Source organism: Coffea eugenioides, chromosome 11, assembly GCF_003713205.1.
Source record: "Coffea eugenioides isolate CCC68of chromosome 11, Ceug_1.0, whole genome shotgun sequence".
Taxonomy (NCBI): domain Eukaryota; kingdom Viridiplantae; phylum Streptophyta; class Magnoliopsida; order Gentianales; family Rubiaceae; genus Coffea; species Coffea eugenioides.
In genome coordinates this window covers 25,767,639-25,794,320 of record NC_040045.1, presented here as the reverse complement: position 1 = coordinate 25,794,320, position 26,682 = coordinate 25,767,639, and the positions used below count along the sequence as shown (strand labels likewise).

The 26,682-nt window shown below is 40.8% G+C and overlaps 1 protein-coding gene and 1 pseudogene across 1 annotated transcript; both read right to left on the bottom strand.

The window, feature by feature from the left end:
• Positions 1–6,505: 6,505 nt before the first annotated feature.
• LOC113752136 lies at positions 6,506–14,321 on the bottom strand (annotated as a pseudogene).
• Positions 14,322–20,104: 5,783 nt separating this feature from the next.
• On the bottom strand, positions 20,105–25,576 carry LOC113752135. The gene has a single exon (XM_027296268.1). The coding sequence runs from the start codon at positions 25,574–25,576 to the stop codon at positions 20,105–20,107; it is 5,472 nt and encodes a 1,823-aa protein (XP_027152069.1).
• Positions 25,577–26,682: the final 1,106 nt, after the last annotated feature.

Sequence of the window (26,682 nt, the reverse complement as noted above, 5' to 3'; positions counted from 1 at the left end):
ATAACACCCCGTCCAAACACCTAATTTTGTATCCTATTTGAATTTCTTCATGTGCTTTCCTTTGGAAAAAGAGGACGATGTAGATTACTATTGTTGGGCCCCACATGTTGCTGGCCAGCTCGTTCCGTCCCCACGCGGTGCATTTATTGCGGTGATAATGCAACTTTTCTTAGAGACAGCCTGATGGAAAAGCTTGCAACTGATATGTGTGATTCCATGACAACTGTAAGAAGTCTTTTGGAGTTTCATAGCGGTGAATCAGTGAGTTAGAGAGCGCGTAGAAACCAATAGATGCATTTCTTCGTTCCTTGTTTGGATTGGTCATTTTTTCAAAAATAAAATTTTCAAATATAATACTATAATAACATATAATAGTTTAAAAAAGCATTTCATCCATATAATATATTAGATAATTCAAAAAAATTTTATAGTAAAAAATTTTTAAATACATTGCTATAATAAAATTTTTCAAAAACACCTTAAAAAACAACTAATCCAATTTCTTTTTGCTTTAGCAAGATTTATATAATGATCGGAGTAACACACAACTAAATAATATTAATATAAATAAACATACAAATAATGGAAGAAAAAATTAGAAATTCACATATGTTGACACTTTAATCTAGGATCTCTTGTAGCTGCTCCTTTAATTCTAATCACTAAATCAATATCTCATGGCATAGTGGTCAAGATAATTATGTAGCTTCGCAGTGAAGGACCAAAAGGATTAAGCTAATTTATCTTGTTCCAAAATCAAATCTAAAGTTGGATGAAGTGTTATGAACTGGGAAATCTTTGCCAAATTCTGTGCGTAAAAGCGTATTGACATGACCAAAACACTACAAATTCAATTAGGCAAATGGAGAATTAACAGGAACTAATAAAGAATCCATCAAGTTGCTGGGCCATTAGTATTACTGCACGTAGCCTCTCATCGTCTTGTTTGGTTTTAACGGTTGGAACAATTACTTCCTTCTTCATTTAACATGGCTTCTCTTTTGTTAAAAATTATTAGACGTTGTTCGGATTGTAGTTAGTTTATATTTGAAAAAATTTTACATTTTTCTACCGCACATACATCATATCAATATAGTATATTTTTCTATAAAAATTTCAAAAAATATCAATCCAAATGAAACAATTTTGATTGATTGAAATCAAACTACCCAGTTTTGGAGCCCTTAAACTCAAAAGGCGCCCATGATTTAATAGCTCTTTCGTGCTATAACATGGTTTTAACATACCCTACTATACAGGAGTTGATCTTTTGAGGCCCTTGAACCCAAAAGCTTCACAACGAATTTCATACGTATGTGTATTTGTCTTTGGATGAAGGTCCATGGCACAATCAAAGGAAGAAAAATTCAAATTGGGAATGTTATAGGCACCATATTACGAAACGGCTAAATGCAGAGATTTTGAAGTTGAGCAAGAAGACAAGGAGCAAGATCTTGGAATTGATATTAGTAAATTTATTGCTGAACAAGATGCATCTTCCAATGTTGATACTTAATAAGTAAGTCACGTGAACTCGATCTTTTAGAATACTTGATATTGCTTTAATCAAATGATTGTTGATGCCTAGCTTTAGTTGCGTCCCTTGAGATTGATGATGATTGAAAATGCGATTATTGTTTAGTACCAGTTGCTAAACAATGTGCGATAGCAACATCCTGTGCTTTCATTGAACCTTTATGTAAAGGCCTGACATGACCCCTTTCAAGTTTTATGTGGGCAACGTTATATAGTATAATGGAGGATTATCTTGTGATCGTTTGAGAATGTATGGCACTGGTTTCGCGTGCCAGTTTCAGTCTTAATCCTTGGTATTCATTGCTGCTTTCTTAATTCTAACAATCTATATATGTTCAATTGTACCATGTTGATGTTGGCAACTTCATTAATTGTTTACTCAATATTTTGGTATCAACGAACTACTTTCCCATTCATAGCTGCGAATGTTATGAATTGTTGATTGTTTCACTACTTTTGTCTTCTGCCGGAGAGAATAGTTCTTGTTTAAGGTTATGATTGTTGTGCTTTCTAGTTACACGGAAAGCAGTAACATGAGTTCTATGTATTTATTCTAGATATGGTTGTCTTTTGTGTATCCAATTCTTCCATTGCTTCTGCTTATTTGTTGGTCGCTAATGCTTGCCATCTTATTTTTGCTGCAGATGTTCCATTTGATGCCCAGCCCTCATGGTAGCTTTTATGCAATGTTTTAAAAACCGGACCGTTAATTGAACCGGTGAAGTGAAAGAGTCGAGGTTCAACCGGTCGGACCGGTTCAACCTCGGTTCAATGAATTTTTTTAAAAATAATTTATATAAATATATATATGTACAAAATAAGACATGTAATGGACTAATTTAATATTTTATATGATGAAAAGTTTACTATTTTTTAATAACTTGGATTTTTAAAAATAAACTTTTTAAATTATAAGTTAAAACAAATAAATTTCATCTCAATTTCAATTATATCTAAATCCAACCCCAAAATATCACAATATTTTGAAATTATACAAAATTCATGTCTCTGAGAATTTAGATATTATGAATTTAAATTTTAATTTACGTTTTGGATTTAGAGATTGCAATTTAAAAAAGAAAATTTGGAGTTCAAAGGAAATCAAGAAAATCGAAAATAGAAATGTAAACTTGATAAGAAACAAAAAATAAGATAAAAGTGAGTGGTTGTGGCATTAAATAATTTGAGTTAAAAAAAATTCTTTTTTAACTTTTTTCAATTTAATGGACAAAAACAAAATTAAAAGATGGAAGAAAACATCAATAAATTAAAAATAAAGAGGTTTGATTAAAAAGGGAGTGACAAAAGAAAAGATGATAGAGAGAGAGAGAGTTGAAAATTAAAAAGAAAGAGCTATGAGGAGATGAGATTTTGTAAGAAAAATGGAAAAAAGAAATATGAGTGTTTGTTTTATATAAATAAGTTATCAAAAAAAACTAATAAGATGTGATGGTGCAACGGTTAATACATTGGTCTTTTATTACAAAGGTCTTGGGTTCGAATCTTGATTGCTGCATTTTGCAAAACTTAAAAAAAAAAAAAAAAAAAAAAAGGGAAAGCTGAAAACCGGAAAATCGCCGGTTCAATCCGGTTCGCGGTTCAACCGATCGAACCGGCCGGTCCGGTCCGGTTTTCAAAACATTGCTTTTATGTGTTGAATGATATTTTGCGGTTGAATTACATGTGATGCAGTACCTGTCCATTTGTTATATCATTGGAGTTGAATCCTGCCCAAGTGCCATAAAGCAAATTAGTTTCAGCTTTGAATTCTAGCATTTTCGGGATGTTCAGTAATTGTTTATCTTTTCTCAGTGAGTCGTTGAAGGATTAGAATGTGCTTTATTGATGATTGGTGGATGGTTGAGTTGTTATTTGACCTGTTTTAATGCTACTTTCATTTTCCCAAGAATTTTCAAATGAATTGGACAAGGATATTTGAACTAATTGGTTGAGAATTGTATCTCTCTCATCAAAATTTCAGTTTAATTAAGGCGTGATTGGATCTTTTATAAAACTAGAAATATGTTTGGTACAACTAATGCTAAATCAAGTAATAATACTTAAGATAGAGAAAAACCATATATTGGTATACCATTTTTTCATGCTATAACCAATTTGGACTAAAATTGTTGTTTCGGCCTCTTAGTTTGGATCAAAGTTATATTCACTATCCAGTTTGAAAATCCTTACTTTTATAAAATAATAATAAGTTCATCCAAATAATTTAAACAATTAGTGCGTGTGTGTATTTGTGAAAGTATATTAGTATATATTTTAATGTATAAAAATAATGTATCAGAGAATTTATGTATCAAAATATATTAATTAATATATTAGGTCATATTTGGATAATGGATTTGAGATGATCCAACTCAAAATTAACCCACTCTAAAATTGGACGAGTTGAATATAACCTATTTAAATGAAGATCCAATATCAACCGGTCCAACTGCCAGTATAGCAGAGATATTCATATAAGATATGCCACCATCCAATGCAAAAATGCTACTAGTCGGCTATCTGATCCCAAATAATATTCAGAAAAATTACAAGGAAAATACGAAGAAGAAAGCAAGACAAAAATCTAGAGACAAGAGGGTTCAAACGGGGTTCAATAATTCTCTATCCATACAAGTGTAGTGAAAGGGAGAAATTTTTGTGTGAATGAGACAGTATATATATATATATATATATATTTGGTAATATATCTAATCATATTCCTTTGCAGGCTTTAAGCTATAGCCAATCGAAAGCGGTGCTATATTGGCACTTAACCTCTACTCTCTCTAGCAAATAGTACTGCTACTGCTACCAGACTTTTTTTAAGATTGTCCTTTCTGGCTTGTCGTGCGTACCAGGCGCAACGAGCCAGTTTGCATTTCGAACAAAGAGCACTAGGCGCGACGACTAGCCGGCAATGTTTTAAAAATCGGACCATTAATTGAACCGGTGACGTGAAAGGGTCGAGATTCAACCGGTCGGATCGGTTTAACCTTGGTTCAATGAATTTAAAAAAAATAATTTATATAAATATTTATGCACAAAATAAGACATGTAATGGACTAATTTAATACATTATATGATGAAAAGTTTACTATTTTTGAATAACTTGATTTTTTAAAAATAAAAAATTTAAATTATAAGTTAAAACAAATAAATTTCATTTCAATTTCAATTATATCTACCAAAAAAATCTTAGATCTAACCCAAAAATATCATAATATTTTAAAATTATACAAAATTCATGTCTATGAGAATTTAGATTTTGTGAACTTAAATTTTAATTTACGTTTTGGGATTTAGAGATTGCAATTTAAAAAAGGAATTTTGGAGTTCGAAAGAAGTCAAGAGAATCGAAAATAGAAATGCAAACTTGATAAGAAATAAAAAATGAGATAAAAGTGAGTGGTTGTGGCATTAAATAATTTGGGTTAAAGAAAAATAATTCTTTTTTAACCTTTTTCAATTTAATGGACAAAAATAAAATTAAAAGATGGAAGAAAACATCAATAAATTAAAAATAAAGTGGTTTGATTAAAAAGAGAGTGACAAAAAAAAAGAGGAGAGAGTGAGAGAGAGAGTGTGTGTGTGTGTGTGTTGGAGATTAAAAAGAAAGAGCCATGAGAGAATTAGATTTTGTAAAAAAAATGACAAAAAGAAATATGAGTTTTTGTTTTATATAAATAAGTTATCAAAAAAAACTAATAAGATGTGATGGTGCAATGGTTACTACATTGGTCTTTTATTACAAAGGTCTTGAGTTCGAATCTTGATAGTTGCATTTTGCAAAACATAAAAAAAAAAAAAAAAAAATCTCGAAAATCGGAAACCGCCGGTTCAATCCGGTCTGGTGGTTTCCACGGTTTTAACCGGTTTTCTAACCTGGTCAACTATAGCATAGAACCGGACCGGAGCCATGGCCGGTTCGCAGTCCAACCGGTTGAACCGGCCGGTCCAATTTTTTTCAAAACACTGCTAGCCGGTAGTTTCGGGGGAAAAAAAAAAATCCAGCCACGCACAATGGCCATAGAACAAGAACACCTATTTTAGACAATCATATTTGACAGATTTTCCTCATAACATCGACATTCTAAGCAATTCGCCCTTCATTTACTTCAAAACAAGTATAAATATATATTTTAGGAAAAATAGGAGTGACAACTAAAAAGGTCTTGAAAGAAAACAAAGAATAAAGTTAGAATAAGACGGCAAATTGATATGCATACAACCATGTTTAAGGGAGAACTGTTAGCGAGACTTGAACAAGAGTATCCAATGTTTCTGCTGCCCATATTATTATGTAGTGTCATAAAATTCAAGAATAGATAACTAGACTATACCACTCTGAAACACTAATTTTGCAGTCTAACCGGGGGATTGCCGTAGGGTTACTATGGTTGTGTATAGTTATTATGCTTCTTCCAATGTTTGATATATTTTCATGTACACAATTGTATTTATATATTAAATTGGTCTACATGAATAAAATTATACATATAATAAAGATATATTTGTGCGTATACTAAATTATGTAAGAAATCCAATAGCTTGTAAAATTGCTCCAGTCCACTTAATGGCTAGGAACTAAGGATAAATGTAATGAGGATGGAATCAAAACGCATTATTAACCATATTGTATAAGAGCAAATGGCCCCTCCACGTCAGCTTTGGTCATCCGCCCAATTGGCTCAAGGGTGGAGTTTGCCAAAATATGGTCATCCTCCATATGCAGTGCACATGCATATTGTTTTTAGGTACAATTCTTATGTGGCTTTGAACTCCAAAAAAAAAAAAAGTATAAAAAGCTTTTTTTTTCGTGTGTCTTAGGAATCAAAAGAAATTAGTATGTCTATATAAAAAGCAAAAAAGAGGAATAATGCTTCAAGAGGCCCGAGGCAAAAGCCTCGTTTCATTCATTTCCATCCTCCCTTTCCATCCCTTATTCATTAGCATCTTCACCTACGTTTTTTCACTCGTCAAATGTCACCACCAAGTCACCGCTCAACCTCCTCCATGCCTTTCCATTTTTCTCTCTCTGAAAACACAGATGAGTAACGTTCAGCAGCCAACATTCAACGATCAAGGAAGATTACCAAAAGGATGGCCATTGTTTTGCTCTCCTCCTATGTCCTTTTTTTTTTCAATTTTTTTCACTATCCATACTTTATCTATTGTTATTGAATATTTCTATTTTGGCAATTTTTTTGGTTGTAGATACTTTTAGATTCTTGCCTCCAAATCTCCAGCCTCGCAGGTAAGTATATCAAGGAATTAATGTCTTCATTGTTTTATTTTATATATATTTTAACCTCTGTCCTTTTTTATTTTGATAAATTAATTTTTTATTTTTAATCTTTTTTTCCTTCAGTTTGCGATAGTTCTAGATTAGTTATAGCTTTTATTTTTACCTTGTAATATGAATTTTGGATAGGATGGCTAGTAGATTGTTTACTTAAAATAGAAATTGAAGGCTCTTTGCCTAGATAATGTGTAAAATTTTGAACATTCATGAAATGTTAGTTGAAGACAAACTTGTTTTTGCGCATGAATTTAGCAATCCTTATAGAACATGTTTTGTTTGTTTTTGTTATCGGGAATGTTTGTTGATTTGCAGCATTGATGAATGGAAAGAGTTGCAATGGATATGTTGTTTGGTGGAATTTTGATGAAGAATATTTTTTTTTTGGGAGCAACTTGTTAAACTGTTCTGTACTTTTGGTGATTTGGGAATTCTAGATTATGACGCTTTAGTGTGTGTTTCCTGCTGCAAATCCAATGGTGAGTGTCTCAAGAATTGAATATGTGATTTGCCATGGAGAGAATTTTGCCAATTTGATCCCTGAACATTTTCACTGAAACAAATTTCATCCTTAATAAATTATTTTATGAATTTAGCCCTTGAATAAGTTTTATATTTCCAATATAGGACTTTTCACTATATTTTACTCAATTTGCGTGGATCTACAGAGGTCACATTAGTCTAATTTTCTGCAATTAATCGATGAACACCCCATCCGTGCGAGCGGGATTAGGAGAAGAATTATGGCTTCCGTAAAATTGCAATGGAGGCCAGAATCGAACCAAGAACATATGTTGAATTATGTCGAAACAAGACATTCACATATTGCACTCTCTAATTTAGGGTCCTGGCTCCTCCACTGTTCACGTCTTGCAGTTGAAAATAATACCCTTAAAGTCACTAGTTGCTTAGGGAACGGCTTCAATTTTTTCATAGGTTGGAACAATTTTGATTGTTCAATGCATGGAGCTTTATATGCCACCCAACTGAACTTATAGGATAGGGACCACAGTTGGGCAAAAAGGGGTCAAATCTTATCAAAATTCAACCCACAGTTTTCCACTAAAACCCTTTTTTCATGATAATAGAATTTATTACCTAGTTAATTAGCCAATAATTAATCCAAAACCAGATTTTTTTTAGCTGAAAGTATTAAGAATTTAAGTCGTTCTTTTCCTTGTTTGGCTGCTTCTAGTCCCAATAAAATTTCTTGGAAATTTTTAGCTAGAGCGGCAGCTCTTCTCTCTTAAGTCTACCATAGAATTTTTCAGAAACATGAGAAGTTTAAATCGTAGAGATACCTAATTTGTTTGGGTTTTTTTTTCTGCAAATAGAGAAGGGAGAAAAGAAAAGATCGTGGGTGTGGGGGTGGTGGCGGCAAGGTGGTGGCGAGAGTGATGAGTAATGGTGTATTTTTTTTTGTATATTTGAAATTATTTTTGATATATTGTATGGATATAGTGTTTTTGAAGTTATTTTTATTTATGTATTGCTGTAGCATTGTATATGAAAAAATTATTTTTCAAAAATTGAGGAATCCAAACAGAGCCTGTTGCTTGAAAAACAAATTGAAATTGGATAAAGCTGTGTACGAAGACAGTTGTATTTCTACTCAAACGGTATCAAAACATTACATGAGAATAAGCAAAAGCAACTCACTAAAATGTAGCAGTGCACAGAAGCGAGTTCATATAACAAAAGCACTACCAATTCAATTAAGCAAATAGAGGATCCACTAGGAAGTCATCAAGAATCCATCAAATGCTTGAGCAATTTTACTCCACCAGCCCCTCTTTGCCTTTGTTTGATTTAAGACTTGGGAACAATTACTTCTGTATTTATTGAAGATGGATTCTCTTCGGACAAAAATTTTGTCATGTCACTACAATAAGTCATGATTAGTTCGTGCAACATAAAGATTCCACATCATAAATGACATTTCTTTTTTCTAAGCTGGAAGAAGTTTCAGACTTTAGAGGAAATGCATTCACGTTTCATGCTATGGCATTCCATATTATATATGACCTAATTCTTTGAAGGCCTTAAATCTAAAAGCCTGACATGATTTAATAGGTTTATCAACCTAATATCAGCTCCACAACACTAACATTGGATGTAACCGGAGTTGTAGGCTAGAGTAAAACCTAATTCAAGTAGTAAGTAATATGTTATACGTGCAAATGATTTACATAAAAGGAGATAGATGGGATTTAAGAAGAGAGGAGAGAAAAGAAGAATTTGAATCCAAAACCTGTATTTTATGAGATCTACTAAACAAGGACCTCCTCGTCAACTTTAAAAGACAAGACAGTTAATGCTTCTCTTTTCTTTTTATTTTCATCATCCTTGATTTTTCACTACTTTAGCCAAAAGAAGTTTAGGAGAAGTTTTAGTTTTTCCATTAACATCAGTAATTTGATGTGAGAGGGAGAAAAGCACATCATGGTAATTTTGTTTTCTTACAAGACAGTTGTGAATGGTGTAAAATGTTAACTCAGCAGCATTATGACAAAAAATCACACCAATAAAAGAAAAAGGACTCAACCCAAATGTAGCAATCCGGTAAAAAAAAAAAACTACTATAACTATAATTACGCAATGAGAGGATCACTTGAAGGTGGGAGTTGATCAACTGCTTCATTTTCTGCAAAAAAATTATATATATATATATATTAGGAAAAATAGGAGTGACAACTAAAAATGTTTTGAGAAAAAACAGAGAATAAAGAAAGAGTAAAATGACAAATTGATATGCATACAAACATGTCTAAGGGAGAACTTAAAACACACTTGGGCAAGAGAATCCTATGTTTTTTCTCCCCATATTAGTACGTAGTCTCATAAAATTCGAGAATAGATAACTAGAAAATGATTTTTGTGTTTGGCTTGAAGAGTTACGTGTTCTCATTCTATCGATTTTGTTGTTCAGATGGAACTGGGGAACTCAATCAGGCTGGAGTTGATCACTATAACACACTGATTAACACTTTACTAGCCAACGGTACTGCTAATTTATATGCTTTAATGTCTTTCAAGACACAAGATGTCTGATTCCCAGCTTTCCTGTAATAAACTCGAGAACTGGCTGTCATGTTGCAGGAATCGAACCATATGTGACAATCTACCATTGGGATCTTCCTCAAGCACTCCAAGATAAATATAATGGATGGCTCAGCCCTCAAATTATGTAAGCATTAATGCTCAGCTCAACTATGTCCATTAATCTGTTTCCATTAGATTAGGTCTTTCTCTTGCAACAGTTACAAGTGTAATATCTGACTATACATAGTTATTTGCAGCAATGACTATACCACTTTGAAACACTAACTTTGTAGTTCAATGGGGGATTGGGGTAGGATTAATCTGATTGTATGGTTATTTTATTTCTTTCAATGTTTGATGTATATTTATATACAGGAATTGGTCTACACGCATAAATTTATACGTATAAAAAGTTATGTGTGTGTATTAAATTATGTAAGAAATCCAATAACTTTCCAAGTGAAAAAAGATCCTAACTCTACCTAGCCCTAGTCGACTTGGTGGCTAGGAACTAGTGATAATGTAATTGAGAATGAATCAAAGTGCATTATCACTCAACAAACATGTCATGTCATTTGTACTAGAAATTAAAGTAAATAGTCTTGATTGAATTAACGCGAGTTCTTATTGTTGATTTTGATATCAATAAGACTTGGAGGGAACCTGATCCTTCTCTATCTAAACAGATTTAAGTTTAATCCAAGATATTCGATTAAATAGGGATGTTAATCTAAAACAATTAAATGGAAAGAACAAATAGTTTAAGCAGTTGATAGGCACTTTTTATGCCATGGAACATTTTGTCACATTATATGACGATAATACATACTAATCCATTAAATTCAATTTGTGACAGATTATGTCAACCCATTTCCTCAGATGAGGAAATAGGCAAAATCTTTTGATTTTACCTTACAGGATGGAACACAATGCATTCAAATATGATCTTACTTCCTCTTCCCCAAATTCGTTAACTGGTCATGAAAAAGAATTGCATTAAATGATGTCTTAGATAAACAAAAACAAATATTTGGAAGATAAAATTAAAAAGCATTTGACAGAGCAAATACTACGATCCTGTTTCTTCCGAAGAGGGAAAAAAGTTTAAAAAACACAATAGTCATTAAAAACACAAAAGAAATATTGAATGATGTTGGTGAAGCTTATCAAAATCGAGAATTGAACTAGATGCTAAGAAAAAGGGAATTTCAAGAACCATAAATTGAATATTAAAAAGAAAAAAATTGGAGAATGAAAAAGTAAGGAGAAAAAAAATACCTGTAGATATTAACCGAAGGCACGTGGCTTATTTTATCATAATCTTCTCCTTGTTGACCATTCACTCTCGTAACTCTGTTGTTGAATTCTTCAGGCATTTGCACAAGATATATCTCTTTTAGGGTGGTTACATATCTCAACCCATCTGGAATCATTTCCAATTTTTGACAATCCACAATCCGTAAACTTGAGAGCTCAGGCATGGCCCCTTCTTCCACTTTCCAGTGCTTCAAGTTGCCCAAACCATCAAGCCCGAGACGTTTTAGTTTGGGAAATCCCATCAAGTGGCAGATCATTTCTTGGCCCAGAAAAGAATTTGGCCCAAGTTCTAGTATTCTTAGGTTAGGAAGCTTCTCGAGTGTTGCCATTGGGTCTTCCTCAATATTAGTATCATACAACAGTAATTGAGTAAGTCCTGCTGGGTTAGGAACCGTATGGGATTGGTAGTCCGGTAACTTCTCGCATAAACTGTCGTTAATCTCTAATTCATGAATATTCCTACTAAACAACACCCTTGAAAGAACATCCAAAGACTTGTTGTTGTCATTCGAATTGTTGGAGTTGGTCCAGCCAAAATCACAGTCACTGATTGTGAGCGAGCTAATGCACAAGCAGTCCGAGTTTGATATATGATTGATGATGTGTTCCAGGTCCTCAAGATTTGTATGCACTATTGCTTTGAAAGCTCTGAGATTCAACAATTTGCATACATCTTCAGGATAGCAAATTTTGTTATCGAATGATTCAAGTATCTCCAGCTGCTTGCTCAACCGCAACTTAGGGTGAGGGCCCCACTTAGGCTGAGGGGCCATCCACCAATCCGGAAGATAAAGATACCTCAAACGTTCCAATTTCCATAGCACGTTCGGTATTCTACAATCATAACTACCAGATAAATCAAGAGTTTCCAAGTACTTTAAATTGCCCAAGGAATATGGCAAGTTTATGCCCTGACCCCTCAATCTTAAACATCTCAAATGGATAAACTTACCGACATATCCTAGAGGTGATTTGAGATAACAACTTTGGGAGGCCATATGGAAGGATAAAATTGCCAAAAATCTGAGCATCTTCAAATTCTTGACTTGGGACATTATTCTCACCCCTGGATTAGAATATTCCCATTCAGCTACCAACGAATCACACAAGAATGAGCGAAGATGCTTAGTTTGTTCTTTTGGCGGAAAGTTGTATTGAGAGATATCCTCTGGAAGCAAATGAAGGACTAAACCATATTGTGCTTCAGCTGCAGGAGGAGAATCTCGTGAAGTACTTCGATCGACCAGCTTATATAAATTCTCCTCTTTTGCCTTGGCTAAGCACAGATCTCTCATCAGATCATGAAGCCAACATGACTCCAACTTTGTTACTGCATGCTTCCCCTCCTCATATGCTTTAATTTCAACCATGCATCTTATTGCTAATTCTTTCAAGTAACGCTCTGCAACATCCATCATTGTTTCTTGCTCCCTTCTATCATTCTCAAATATCATACCTTCTCCTATCCACATCCGATATAAACTCTCTGCTCCAATTATAGAATCTTCCCTGAATTTACCCAAGTAAAGAAAGCATGGTTTTAGTTGCCAAGGAGGTAAGTAACTGTAAGCTAAAAAATCTTTGGCACCTCTCCTTCTTTTCCAATTTTTTATCCCTTATCCAGATAGGATTTGATATTCTCATGCACTTCATTCCATTCTTTGAGGGTTTTTTTAGTTCTAAAATTCCCTAGAACCACCACGGCCAATGGAAGACCCCCACAGTTTTTTCAACATTTTCTTTCCTAACTCTTCCATCTTGTCCAAATCTTCACAACCTGTGTGGCATTAACCAGATTAAATTAATATCAACTACGACGCATCTATCATTGATAGGCATCATGTTATCATTCAACAACTATACGAAAACCTTGATAGTCTGTTAACTGGTAAGTCTCCCAATACAAAGGCTTGAGACCTATCAATAGTCTTGGGAAAAGGATATCTTAAGGCGCATTTTAGTTTTTTTTTTTAATCTACTGGATTGTATGAATCTGAAATTAAAAACTTTAAAAAAAAAGATCAAGTTGTTTAAGTAAATGGTGACAATTCAAAAGGGGAATATGTTTACCTGCACCATTACTCTCCCACAATGATTTCTTTCGTAGCAACTCCCAACTTTCTTCGGCGGTCAAACAACGCAGTTGATGGTGATAACCATTTGGATCAACATGTGCTGCCACATCTCTATTACGAGTTGTGAGCAAAATTTTGGATCCATGCTCCGAAACTGGGATTGCGTCTTTTAGACAATCCCAAGTTTCCGTTGACCAAATGTCATCGACGACTATCAAACATCTCCTAGCTCGCAAGTGCTGTTGAAGCAGCCTTTCTAGCTCATCTTCTTTGCTCGTCACAATCACATTTCTTTGATCAGGAATAAGCTTGAGCAAAATGCCTTGCAAGAGATCGTTTGGTTGCCATTGTTGTGACACACAAACCCATGCAAAACCTTCAAAATAATCCTTCAATCTTTCATGGTGATATATCTTTCTAGCAAGAGTGGTTTTGCCTATGCCTCCCATGCCGAAAATCGAAGCCACACTTATTTTGCGCTCTGTACTTTCATCCTCATTCAGCAAATATTTAACTAGCACCTGAACGTCATTAGGTAGTTCAACCACATCCTCCTCAGCCACAAAGGAGCGAGTCCGCCTTAATTGTTGCTGCCTGGATGGAGCACTCGACTCTCCTTCCTCCATTCTGGCCATTACATTTCCATACTCGCCAAAATTTTTGGTGAGATTAGAGATCCTAGTTCTAAGACTTTGAATCTCTAAGCCCAAACCGTGGCGGGTATAACCCTCTGTGGCGATGCAAGCAATCCTCTTTAGAGTACTTGTAAAGCCTCCATTTCTTGAAATTGAAAGCCTCAAAGCATAATCTTCAACCAAATCACTTGCTTCATAAGCGACCGCTCTAAATTTCGGAACGCACTGTTGTATAGTGTCCCTTGCATTCTGTTTCGTATCTGCATATCTTAAGAACATTTGTATCCATTCGAGATCGTCACGAAGGAGTCTAACTTGGTCGCTAACGCCTTGTAGAAAGTTTCCTTCCTCAATAAGCAATTTACCTATATTTTCTACTGCAGAGGACAGGATTGAGGATAGGATTGCTTCGGCCATTTTGGATGAGATTGATGTATATTTTCTGTAATGGGTGGAATTCACTAGCACAAAATGATGGTTTTACTCTTACATAGCAAAAGCTTAACAGGATTGGTGTTGTTAAGAGTGTTTTCTGCTGATGGCAGTTATTCGAAACTGATTTATGTGAAGACAAGGACATGTTATCTACTTGTGCTTTATTTTATTCCTCCTCTACCAAAGAGAGACAAATTTTGCCTTTTTAATTCCACCTCTACAAAAAAATTCCTCGTCTACGAGAAGGGAACAAGCAAAGAAAAATTCTTTGGCTTTGCATATAAACAACTTTTGCTATATTCTATTCCCCCTCCGCAATAAGGTAACAAACAAAAGAAAAATTCTTTGGCTTTGCGTATGAACATTATCTCGCATTATTGCTAGTCCAATGCAAAAATTAAAAAAAAAAGTCAAATTAAAACTAAAATCTACAATCAACTCTAGCTCTTTGTATATCTTAAAAATTGTAAAATATTTAAGAATTAACAGCTAAAAATTTTCACGATAATAGACGAAAATTACAAAAATGGTATTGCTAAATGGTGCAAGAGGAAATAGAAAGATTATTTTGTGTGATATTATTGTTGTGAAATATATCAAATGAAGGGAAAGAAAAGAATTAAAATATATCAAATGAAGGGAAAGAAAAGAATTAAAATAAAAAATAAGGTCATTTTCTCAACCTATTTATACTTTACTTTCATAATCGTTGTGTTTTGTAAAGCTAATCATAATACATTAAAACCCTAATTGTTTTTCCGATTAGTCCACCTAAATTGGGTCTTAGATTTTAATCCATCATCTGAATTTGAATTCAATTGTTGCTAGGCACATACTCCCCAGCTCGAGCTCCTTGCCAAGTTCAAGTTTTTTAGAAAGGATAGTTCATGTCCAAGTAAAATTTAAAGTTCATTTGATTTCAATTTTTCTTAAAAATTTTTTTACGTTTTCTATGATTATATTTTCCAATCGCCTTTTCACTTTCATATACATCAAATTGTTGAAGTACAAATTTTTATAAAAACTCCAAAAAAAATAGTAATTCAAACACGCTCATTCGCCTAAAGGACACTACTTGGCCAATGGTTCCACAGCGGTGGAAGTTAATTTCTATATGGATTCTTGAGGCACTCATGAAAATAATTTGATCCCTAAGCACATTTCTTTTTGGTTATTATTTATTGATTAATCGTTAAGGTACAATGCATTCTCTTTTTGGCAACGTGAATTAAGGTCGCTTGACTTTCGTATAGTCGTCATTGTATTTTGGTTATTCATTTTTTTCCCATTACAAATTGGTAATCAAACTACCATAAAATTGCGCCTATTCCACCTAACTTAATCTATGGGTAAATGGTTTGGTCAATTGATGGTCTCACATTTAATTAAAGGATATTTACTTTAGTTACTTTAACTTTAAGAGTAAATCTTTCCTACACTGACAGTATATACACTATCATCGTTGGATTTATGACATGTGCGCAAAAATTAAATTTCAAATTCAAATTTTGTATAGTTATCATTCATCCAATGCTGATAGTGTATACACTGACACTCAACTCAGGATCTCTTGCACTCACAGTTATAAACTCTAATTGCTAAATCAAAAATCAACAATTCAAATATAATGACACTTCAACCCAGGATCTCTTGCACTCAGTTTTAAACTCTAATCGCTAAATCAATGTCTCATGGCATGGTGGCCAAGATAATGACTAATTATGTAGCTTTGCAGTGAAGGACCAAAAGTATTATAGTAATTTGTCTTGCTTTAAAATCAAATCCGAAGTTGGATAAAGTTTTGTAACATTATAATATCTATTCAAAAACGTTTCAAACCAAAACACGAGAATATAGCAATAACAACTAACTAAGTTTTTTTTTCCCCAAAATAATACTCTTTTCAAAAAATATTCCCAAAGTGATTCAATTCCAAAATTTATCTCCAATGATGCTTTTTTAAGTCTATTTTCCAAATTATCTTGTTTTGCAAAATATACCCAAACTAATCTAATTTCAAATTTTATTGCTTTTCGAATTTTTTATTTGCCATGGTGGAAAAAATAAAGCAGGCTCTACTTTCTTTTTCTAATCTTTTATTTGCCAAGGTGAAGAAAGAAGTACTTGTTCCAAGTGTTAAAATCAAACAAGACAATGAGAGCTTGTGTGCAGTAGTAGTGTTTTGATTATGTCAATTCACTTTGTGCACGGAATTTGGCAAAGATTTCTGAAGAGGTAAATTCTGACCTGCTGGAGTGGGTCCTCCGGATTGAGGGAAGTTCCTATCTCGGATGATTCACCGCGGTGAGGTCACCTGCTCAAGTTGTAGGAGGGACTAAAGTCCCCGGTGTAACTCCGAAGCTTAAATCAGTTCGGGAATGAAAGAGTAATGAGTATAAAGAAGGCTAATATGCCTTTACCAGAAATTTGGCCGTCGTCCTTTTCAGTAGAGGCGTTCCATATTTATAGGGGACAGATGGGAGAGAAGAACCACCATCATAGGTCCCTAGAGATCTGGTATGGTCAGTGCATCTGGTGGACTTGACCGGTCTTTATGACAAGACATGACGGGATGTTCGTCCGGTCCAGGCGGCGTGTCAGGGCAGCTTTCTGCCAGGCGTCAGAAGTGTCAGGGGTCACATCCAGCATTTGCACTGACATCGGAGATCTAGGGATCACTTCGGCTATAATGTTAACCGAGGTGATGAGATAGTGGGGCTTCAAGCCCACGGAGGACAGCCGGGGTGATTTCGGCCGAGGTTAGCCTTCGGGCTACCCCGGCCGAAAGGGCCATCCTCACTAAGCCCCCCAAGCTTCGGGAAGGGCGAGGTCGCCATCATCCGGGGTCAGATCTTTCCGAAGTTGACGAGCGTGTGGGGCACGGAATGCTGTAGTGACACGTCGATGCAGTGGGGATGGGACTGAGAAAGGAGTGAAAGGACGGCTGTCAGCTTTAACGTCGGGTCCGAAAATCGAGCGTCAGGTGAACAGTCTCCTCATTAATGAGGGGAGAGAAAGAGGACCTCAGGGGATCCCAAGGATCGCGCCCCTCCAGCTTCCCCCTGTTGCCTATAAATAGGGCTCCTTTTTATCGCTCCCTGCTTTATCGAAAATCAGAAATCACTCCAGAGCTTCGTCACTTCGTCTTTTCACTTCGGCAAGATCATCCCTAAATTTTCTTCAGCAGTCTTTTCACCTCACAGTTCCTAAGTAAGTTCACATCTTCTCCCTCTATTACAATGGCTAGAACAGCTCGGACGCACAAAGAGACAGTGAGGCCAGATTTCACCGAAGCAGAGAGGCCCGACCCCTCCAAGGAAGGGACTGGGTCCGATGGCGGAGGTGCGGAGGCAGGGAGGCTCGGCCCGTCCGAGGTAAGGACTACAGCCGACACCGGGGGAGGAGCTGAGGCATCCCACCGAACTGGGGCTGTGGAAGAAGAGGCCGAGGAGATCGAAGTGGACCCTGAGGTCTTGTACGATGATGACCTCGGGAATGAGGTCCCCAGGGACGAAGGTGTGCAGGAGCCTTCCACTCCCCCCAACGTGGCCACAATGAATTATGGCCATATGCCAGCCTTCCGCAGTGCTATGTCGCAAGCCTCTGTATCCGGGGTGATTCGTAAATACCCCTGGAGAAAGGACTACGGCATTTACATTCCACAGCCGGACCAATCCGCCGCGTTGCCACCAAAGGGAAGGGTGGCGATATATGTGGAGCAGTTGGAGGCCGGGCTCAGAGTGCCCACTACGAGGTTCCTTCGGGATTGCTTGAGGTACTGGGGGGTGAGGATCACTCAACTCACCCCGAACGCTATCCGCGTCTTAGTCGGCTTTCAGCTGCTCTGCCGACACCAGAAGGTCGAGCCCACCGTCAACCTCTTTCGCCGCTGCTATTCACTTAAGAATAGCGGGAGTGAAAAGGGTTGGTTTTACTTCGGGAACAAGGTCCCGAGGTTAGTATACGATGCCCCGAGCTCGATAAAGGAGTGGAAGAACAACTTCATGTTCGTCCCGGCTGAGGACTTCCCTAGAGGATTCTGGTGGAGGCCTCCCACCTCAGTCAAAGAGACTTCCCCAGGCAAATTAGAAGAACGCAACTTCCAAAAACTGGTGGGGTCGGGCCTCAAGATTAACTGTTGGGACTTCCCTGAGAACGTGCTCGTGGAGGGAGGGCTCAGTCGAGCCTTGATCAGCCCAGATCACCCTATTCTATTATCTTCTAGGCTCAAGATACCTTGTACTTTCCCATTGCCCTTCTTTATTTATTCTTTTTGAATTCTAACTGACTTTGTTTCCCTCTTTGTAGTGACAAAACTCTCCGACCTGATCACTTCGGGGGAGGTCGAGGTGGCGAAGAGGCCATCGAAGAAACGCAAGGACACTGCTGAGACCTCTTCCAGGACGGCCAAGAAGACTGCTTCGGCAGCAGGCACTCGCGAGCCCGCCGTGGTGATCGTAGGCGAGGGCTCGCACACCTCGGGCACACCTGGCAGATCCAAGACTTCCTCCATCCCGGTGGGGATTCCCTCCCAGGGAGTCACAGTGGTCACTCCGCCTCGGGGGCGAGGTCGTGGTACGACTATTCTCCAGGGTGATCCCCTCTCGGGGTCATCATTATTCAACCTCCACAACGTGCCCTCTGTCGCAGCCGGGGAAGACAAAAGGCACTCCGGGGTACAATTTTGCCCGGAGTGGGAGGTCAATGTGAATGACCGATGCAAAAATCCCCAGGTGGCGCACGAGCTCCTGGTGAACACAGTCCTTCCGCGGGATAACACTTACACCAGGAAGCTCAAGCCAGACGAGCTGATGCAGGGCGCCGCAGTTTCCTGGGCTTCTGCCACTGCGTTCCTTGCTGAGATGTATCAGCGCTTCGGGGACTTTGTAGAGACTTACGAGTCACCATCCGAGCTTCAGAAGAAAATTGCCGACCTGGAGGAGAAGCTGAAGGCCACTGAGCAGGAACGAGATAAAGCCGAGGCAGCGAGGGAGAGAGCCGTAGTCGCGAACAATTCTCTGATCACCGCGCTTGACGAGGAGAAAGAGAGAAGGGCTCAAGAAGCGCAATCGTCCAAGGAGGCCATCAACACAGCCGGGACCACGGCCGTGGAGGCGTTCCGCAAGTCAGAATCCTTCACCCGTGACCTCAGCGAGCTCAGCCGACCGAGTTTCATGTTTGGATACACCTCGGCTATCACCGAGGCAAGACCCTTCCTCTCCTCTGAGCAGCTAGAGTCCTTCCAGGGTACCCAACACTACAATGAGGATGCCAAGGAACTTTGTGACCGCATCGCCGAAGGCATTCAAACCGGGAAGAACCTAGCCGAAGTCCGGGCTGAGTTCAACAAGTGGCTTTTGGAATTTGAGCTGGATGATGATAGTGCTGAAGCGAGCCAAACCAGTAAGGGAGCTGAAGGAGGTCAGACCGGCGAAGGAGCTAAGGCGCAACAAGATGCCGAGACCGGGGGCGAGACCGCAGGGCAGAGTGCCAGGGTAGGGAGTGCTTAGAAGCACTCATTTTTGTAATAGATGGGCCGAGGTCATGAATGACTTTGGCTTCATGACCTCGGCCCCTCACTTTTGTTCTCTGAGCCGGGGTCATACACGACCTTGGCTTTTCTTATATCTTTTTGCTAATTCAAGCTTGGTTTTCTCTTGTTTTTCTTCCTTTGACTATTGTTTTTGTCCCCTTATTTTTCACTTAAGATAAAGGAGAATAAGTGAGGAATAACAATGGGATGAGATTCAACAATACATACCCCTTCAAGGGAAATACAATTTAAGATTCTCAGCGTGCCAAGTTCGGGGCACCCGCGAACCGTCTCGGTAAGCTAACTTACAATATCCATTTTGGCTGGACTCAACAACACGGTAGGGTCCCTCCCACTTGGGATTGAGTTTTCCCAGGGGCTCAGCTCGGCTAACCGAGTTCTTCCGGAGTACGAGGTCTCCCGGGCTGAACCTTAGGTGTTTGACCCGAGCGTTGTAATAGCTGGCTAGGATATTTTTATAGGTAGCAACCTTGGCTGCGGTCACATCGCGTTTTTCTTCGGCAAGATCGAGGTCAACTCGTCGCTCCTCCTCGTTGACTTCAGCAGCGTACGCGGCCATCCGTGGGCTGGGTGTAATAAACTCAGCCGGAACGACAGCCTCAGATCCATAAGTCAGGGAAAAGGGAGTTTCTTGGGTGGCTGACCTCGGCGTGGTTCTGTATGACCACAGCACACTAGGAAGCTCTTCCATCCACGACGATCCAGCCCGGTGGAGCCTGGTCTTAAGGCCATGGAGGAGGGTTCGATTGAAATTTTCGGCTTGTCCGTTAGCTTGGGGGTGTCCGACCGAGGTGAAATGTTGTTTGATCCCGAGCTCTTCACACCAGGCCTTAAAAGGATTGTCGGCGAACTGCCGGCCGTTATCTGAGATGACCACCCGGGGTAGGCCGAAGCGACAAACCACATTCTTCCAGAAGAATTTTTGGACCGCCGAACCAGTGATATTTTTCAGAGGCTCGGCTTCGACCCACTTGGTGAAGTAATCCACCGCTACCACCACATAGGCATAATTGCCCGGAGCCCTGGGGAATGGACCGATTATGTCAGTTCCCCACTGCTCAAATGGCCATGGCGAGGTAATCGGGATCATTAGATTAGTCGGTTGGTGGTGCTCGGGGGCGTGATGTTGACAAGAAGGGCAACAGAGAACCATAACTTGGGCATCCATCCTCATAGTGGGCCAGAAATACCCGAGTAGGAGAGCTTTTTTCACGAGCATCCTGAAGCCGACGTGAGCACCACAGAGTCCCTCGTGAATGTCCTGAAGAATTCTGTTGCCTTCTTCCGGAGTAATGCACCGTAGCCAGGGGCCGAGGTAGGACCTTTTGTACAGGAGGCCCTGTCGGAGGGTATACCGGGCTGCTTTACGTTGAAGCTTTCGTGACTCGGCACGGTCTTCAGGGAGCTCACCTTGGTTAAGAAATCGGACTAATGGTCCCATCCAGGTGTCTCCAGGGCAAATGGGGTATACCATGTCTTCTCTATACCCCGGCTCGGCCAAGACTTCCACGAGAACCGTCTTGTTTAGGTCGGCGAAAGAGGTTGAAGCGAGCCGGGAGAGAGCGTCAGCTCTCCTGTTTTGCGACCGCGGGATTCTTTGGATCTCGAAGGACTCAAAGTATGCCACTAGCTGGAGGACCTTAGAGAGGTAACGTTGCATTACCTCTTCCTTGGCTCCGTACTCGCCTAGTATTTGGCACACGACGAGCTGAGAATCACTGTAGACCAGGATGTGTGCAGCCCCGAGCCTACGAGCCAACTGCAGCCCGGCTATGACCGCTTCATACTCAGCCTCGTTATTTGAGGCTGCGAAGTCGAATCTGAGGGCGTACGAGCATACCTCTCCCTGGGGATCTTCGAGGAGCAGCCCGGCTCCACTTCCCCCACTATTGGACGAGCCGTCCACATGTAAGGTCCAGCGCTGAATCTCGGGGGTGGTCGGAGTGGGCGCCTGGGTAGTAGCCGAGGTGGCCACGTGCACCTCGTCGAAAGTAAGCTCAGCCAGGAAATCTGCGAGGGCCTGAGCCTTGATCGCCTTACGCGGTTCATATGATAAGTCGTATTCTCCCAGCTCAATGGCCCACTTGGTGAGGCGCCCAGAGGCTTCCGGTCGCGACAAGACTTGCCGGAGTGGCTGGTCTGTCCTCAAGCAGACGTGGTGAGCCAAGAAGTAGGGCTTGAGCCTTCGAGCCGCGTGGATCAAGGCCAGCACAAGCTTCTCTGCTTGAGTGTATCTGGTTTCCGGACCTCGGAGAACCCGACTGACATAGTACACAGGTGTTTGGACACCTTCTTCCCTTATTAGCACAGCACTCACTGCTTCGGCTGCAGCGGACAAGTACAAAAATAATTTGTCCCCGGGGCGAGGTGAGGTGAGTGTTGGGAGGTGGTTAAGGTATTCCTTGAGCTGCTCGAACGCCCGCTTACACTCTTCAGTCCAGGAGAAGCTGTCGGCCTTTTTGAGGACTTTAAAGAAGGGCAGGGCCTTAGAGGCCGACTGGGATAGGAACCGGTTTAGGGCGGCCAACCGACCGGTCAGTCTTTGAACATCGCGAACACACCGAGGTGGAGACATTTCTTGAATTGCTTTCACCTTATCTGGATTCGCTTCAATGCCTCGCCTAGAGACGAGGTAGCCCAAAAACTTCCCCGATGTGACCCCCAGGACACACTTCTTGGGGTTTAACATCATTCGTGTCCTCCGAAGGACTTCCAGAACTTCTTTCAGGTCGGCAAGGAATGTGGAGGTGGTTCGACTTTTGAGAAGGATATCATCCACGTAAGCCTCGACAGTCCGGCCGATCTGAGATTTGAAAGCTTGGTTAACCAAGCGCTGATACGTGGCTCCGGCGTTCTTCAATCCGAAAGGCATGGTAGTGTAACAGTACGTGCCTTGATCGGTGTAAAAGGCAGTCTTCTCCTGATCCTCCGGGCTCATTCCAATCTGGTGATACCCCTTAAAGGCATCAAAAAAGCAGAGGATCTCAAAACCCATTGCTGAGTCCACTAAGGTGTCCACCTTGGGTAATGGATAGCAGTCCTTAGGACAGGCTTTGTTGAGGTCAGTGAAGTCGACACACATTCTCCAGGCCCCAGTGTCCTTCTTTACCATGACCGGGTTGGACAGCCAGGTTGGATACTGGACCTCCCGAATAATCTTCGCCGGGAGGAGCTTGTCCACCTCTTCACTAACAGCTCGGCTACGCTCAGGGCCGAGGTGCCTTCTTTTCTGTTTGACCGGGCGGATTTGGGGGTCGACATTCAGCTCATGTACTATGAGGTGATGTGGGACCCCTTGGACCTCCTCCGAGTTCCAAGCAAAGACGTCCCGGAAATCTCTGAGAAGGTCCAACATGCCTTTCTTGACAAGGCTGGGTAATCGGGTGCCGACACGAACCGTTTGTTCCGGCTTTGTGGGGTCCAAAGAGAATTCTTCTACCTCATCCCCCGTCTCCAGCCTCGGCACCTCCTCAGCTCGCCGTGGATCGATGCTGTCTATCGAGAGGACATTTGACCTCTTTTCAGTCCCTACTTCGGAAGTTGATGGGGAAGCTGCCTGGAGGGTGGCGAGGTAGCATTCTCGGGCAGCGCAGACGTCGCTGCTGACTTCGGCTACCCCAGCAGGAGTGAGAAATTTAAAGCTTAGGTGATAGGTGGAATACACTGCTCGCAAAACATTAAGTGTAGGGCGTCCCAAGAGTAGGTTGTAAGGCGAATCAGCTTTAACTATCACGAAGTTAACGGGGATGGTTCTGCAGCGGGGATGACGCCCCACAGTTACTGTCAGCGTCACCATCCCTTCAGGGTGCACAATGTGTCCCCCGAACCCTACAAGGGGGGTTCTCACCGGGGTCATACTCTCCCTGGCCAACTTGAGGCTCTCGAAGGTGCGCAGGTACATGACGTCCACTGAACTCCCCGGGTCAATGTAGACCTTTTTCACAATATAGTTGTTGGTGAGAACTTCAATCACCAAGGCCTCGTGACTACTGGAGGCAGCTGGAACGGGGTCACTAGGCCCGTAGGTAATAACCTCGGCCAGGCGAGAGCTTGACTCGGCCTGTTCCGGATGGGCTTGCCTGTAGGTCCTCTTCCGGGAGTTTTGACTATCCCCCCCCGTCGGACCCCCGGCAATAGTGTTGATCACCCCGGCGATAGTTGGTCCGTAGCCCAACCCCTGACCTGATGATCCGTCTCGGGGAGGCCTCTTGGCCTCCCTAAGATCCTCAGGAGGTCGGCAACTGCTCCGTGAAGTCCGCCGTTCGTCTCGGCGCTGGTCACCCCGTCCGTCACGGCGGTTGTCTCGGCGTTGGTCACCTCGGCGAATGAACTGCTTTAAATGACCTTGACGGATGAGGTTCTCGATCTCCCTCTTTAGGTCGTTACAATCCTCAGTCTCATGCCCGATGTCCCGGTGATACAGGCAGTAGAGGTTCGAGTTCCTCTTATCCCGGCTACCGTACATCTTGGGAGGTGCCTTCCTGAGGTTGTGTTGCTCCATGACGGAGAGTACCTGAGACCGGGAGGTGTTCAAGGGGGTCAGGTCAGACTCAGGGATGGGGGCTTTCCCCTTGGAGATCCTATCGAACACGCTGCGGCGGTCCCGGCCAGGACTTTGGAAACCACCTCCCGCTTTCGCGTCACTTCGGCCGAAGTCATTCCCTTTCCTGGCGTCAACTCTCGGGCGCGCCGCTTGGACCTCCTTCTTCATGCGGTTGAGGTCTTCGGCTTGTATGCCCTTCTCCACCTTTGACCACAGCTCGTGAAGGGTGCGGGGATATTTTTTATGAATTCCCGTGTTGAATACCCCGGACACGAGCCCATGGGTGAAGGCGGCTATGGTAACCTGCTCGCTAGGGTCAGGTATTTGTACACTTTCCTCATTGAACCTCTGGACGTACGACCGAAGTGACTCCCCGGGGTTCTGCTGCATACTCAACAGGTAGGCCGAGGTCCTAGTTGTAGGTCGAGAAGAGATGAACCGGTGAAGAAATCTCTCCACTAATTCCCCCAGGGTCGAAATGCTCCTAGGTTCCAAACTTGCGAACCATTTTCGAGCCGTGCCCTGAAGGAATACGGGGAAAGCCCGGCAGATGACGGGATCAGGAATGCAGTACAGACGGAAGGCGGAGATAAAGGCATGAATGTGATCCTCGGGATCACCTCGGCCATCATAAGATTGTATCGATGGAAGTTTGAAATTTGGAGGAAGCCTTTCCTCATTAATATCGTCAGTGAAGGGTGGGGCTCTCATGTAATCCACCCCAGGTCTTCCCAAGGGCCGAGGCTCTTCCGCGGGTCGTCTCCCTAAGAGCCCTCGAGAGAAGGCCTTAGTAATAGAGGCTACCTTAGAGGTGGCCTTAGAGAAAGCCCGTTTCGACGCGCTTCGGCTCAGGCGCCTCCCATCTGACCCTTCTTCGGATGAGTCTTCAGGAGATCCGTCCGACTTCCTTTTGGAGGATTCGACCTTCTGCTTGCCTTGCCTCTTAAGGTATCTTCCCAATTCCTCGAAAATATTGGGATTCTCAGTTACGAACTCGGCTATACGGGTTATGGCTTCTTCGTTCGCGGGCGGAGCCCTCGGGGGCCCCTGTTCTTCAGAAATATTCTCTGGTTGAGCTGCATTGCTTTGCTCAGCCTCTATAGTGAGAGCTTTTCTGCTCTTAGAACGCGCAGGCTTCATTTTCTAATGTCTTTGCGTTCCCACAGACGGCGCCAATTGAAGAGGTAAATTCTGACCTGCTGGAGTGGGTCCTCCGGATTGAGGGAAGTTCCTATCTCAGATGAGTCACTGCGGCGTGGTCACCTGCTCAAGTTGTAGGAGGGACTAAAGTCCCCGGTGTAACTCCGAAGCTTAAATCAGTTCGGGAATGAAAGAGTAATGAATATAAAGAAAGCTAATATGCCTTTACCAGAAATTTGGCCGTCGTCCTTGTCAGTAGAGGCGTTCCATATTTATAGGGGACAGATGGGAGAGAAGAACCACCATCACAGGTCCCTAGAGATCTGGTATGGTCAGTGCATCTGGTGGACTTGACCGGTCTTTATGACAAGACATGACGGGATGTTCGTCCGGTCCAGGCGGCGTGTCAGGGCAGCTTTCTGCCAGGCGTCAGAAGTGTCAGGGGTCACATCCAGCATTTGCACTGACATCGGAGATCTAGGGATCACTTCGGCTATAATGTTAACCGAGGTGATGAGATAGTGGGGCTTCAAGCCCACGGAGGACAGCCGGGGTGATTTCGGCCGAGGTTAGCCTTCGGGCTACCCCGGCCGAAAGGGCCATCCTCACCGACCTCATTAACAATCCTAATTGTTAGCAAGAAAAATAATCTCATAACATGTATAATTGGAAAAAATGGCAGAATACAACTATTTATGAACCAAGTTATAGTTCATTATTCATTATTATTTATTTGCACAACTTCACAATAGTAGTGTGAATTCAATTACTGTTCATGTGAATACCATAAATGATATTCAATTATTGTTACGAAACTATACAAGTAGTTAATAACGAATTACAATTTGATCACAAAATTTTACATCGTTCATGAATAGCTTGGCCATTTTATGGGTAAATGTGGCAAAAAAAGGTTCATGGAAACTCTATCGACATACACAATGAACTTCATAGAATTATTCTCCAAAAAAAAAAAACATCATAGAATTTGTAAGACTTATTTATCCTTGACCTGCGGAATTGAAATATATGCCAAGTTACTCAATACTTAAGAAGCCAAGTTTGTCTCCTTAAAATTCACTAACTAATCAAACAAAATATAATCA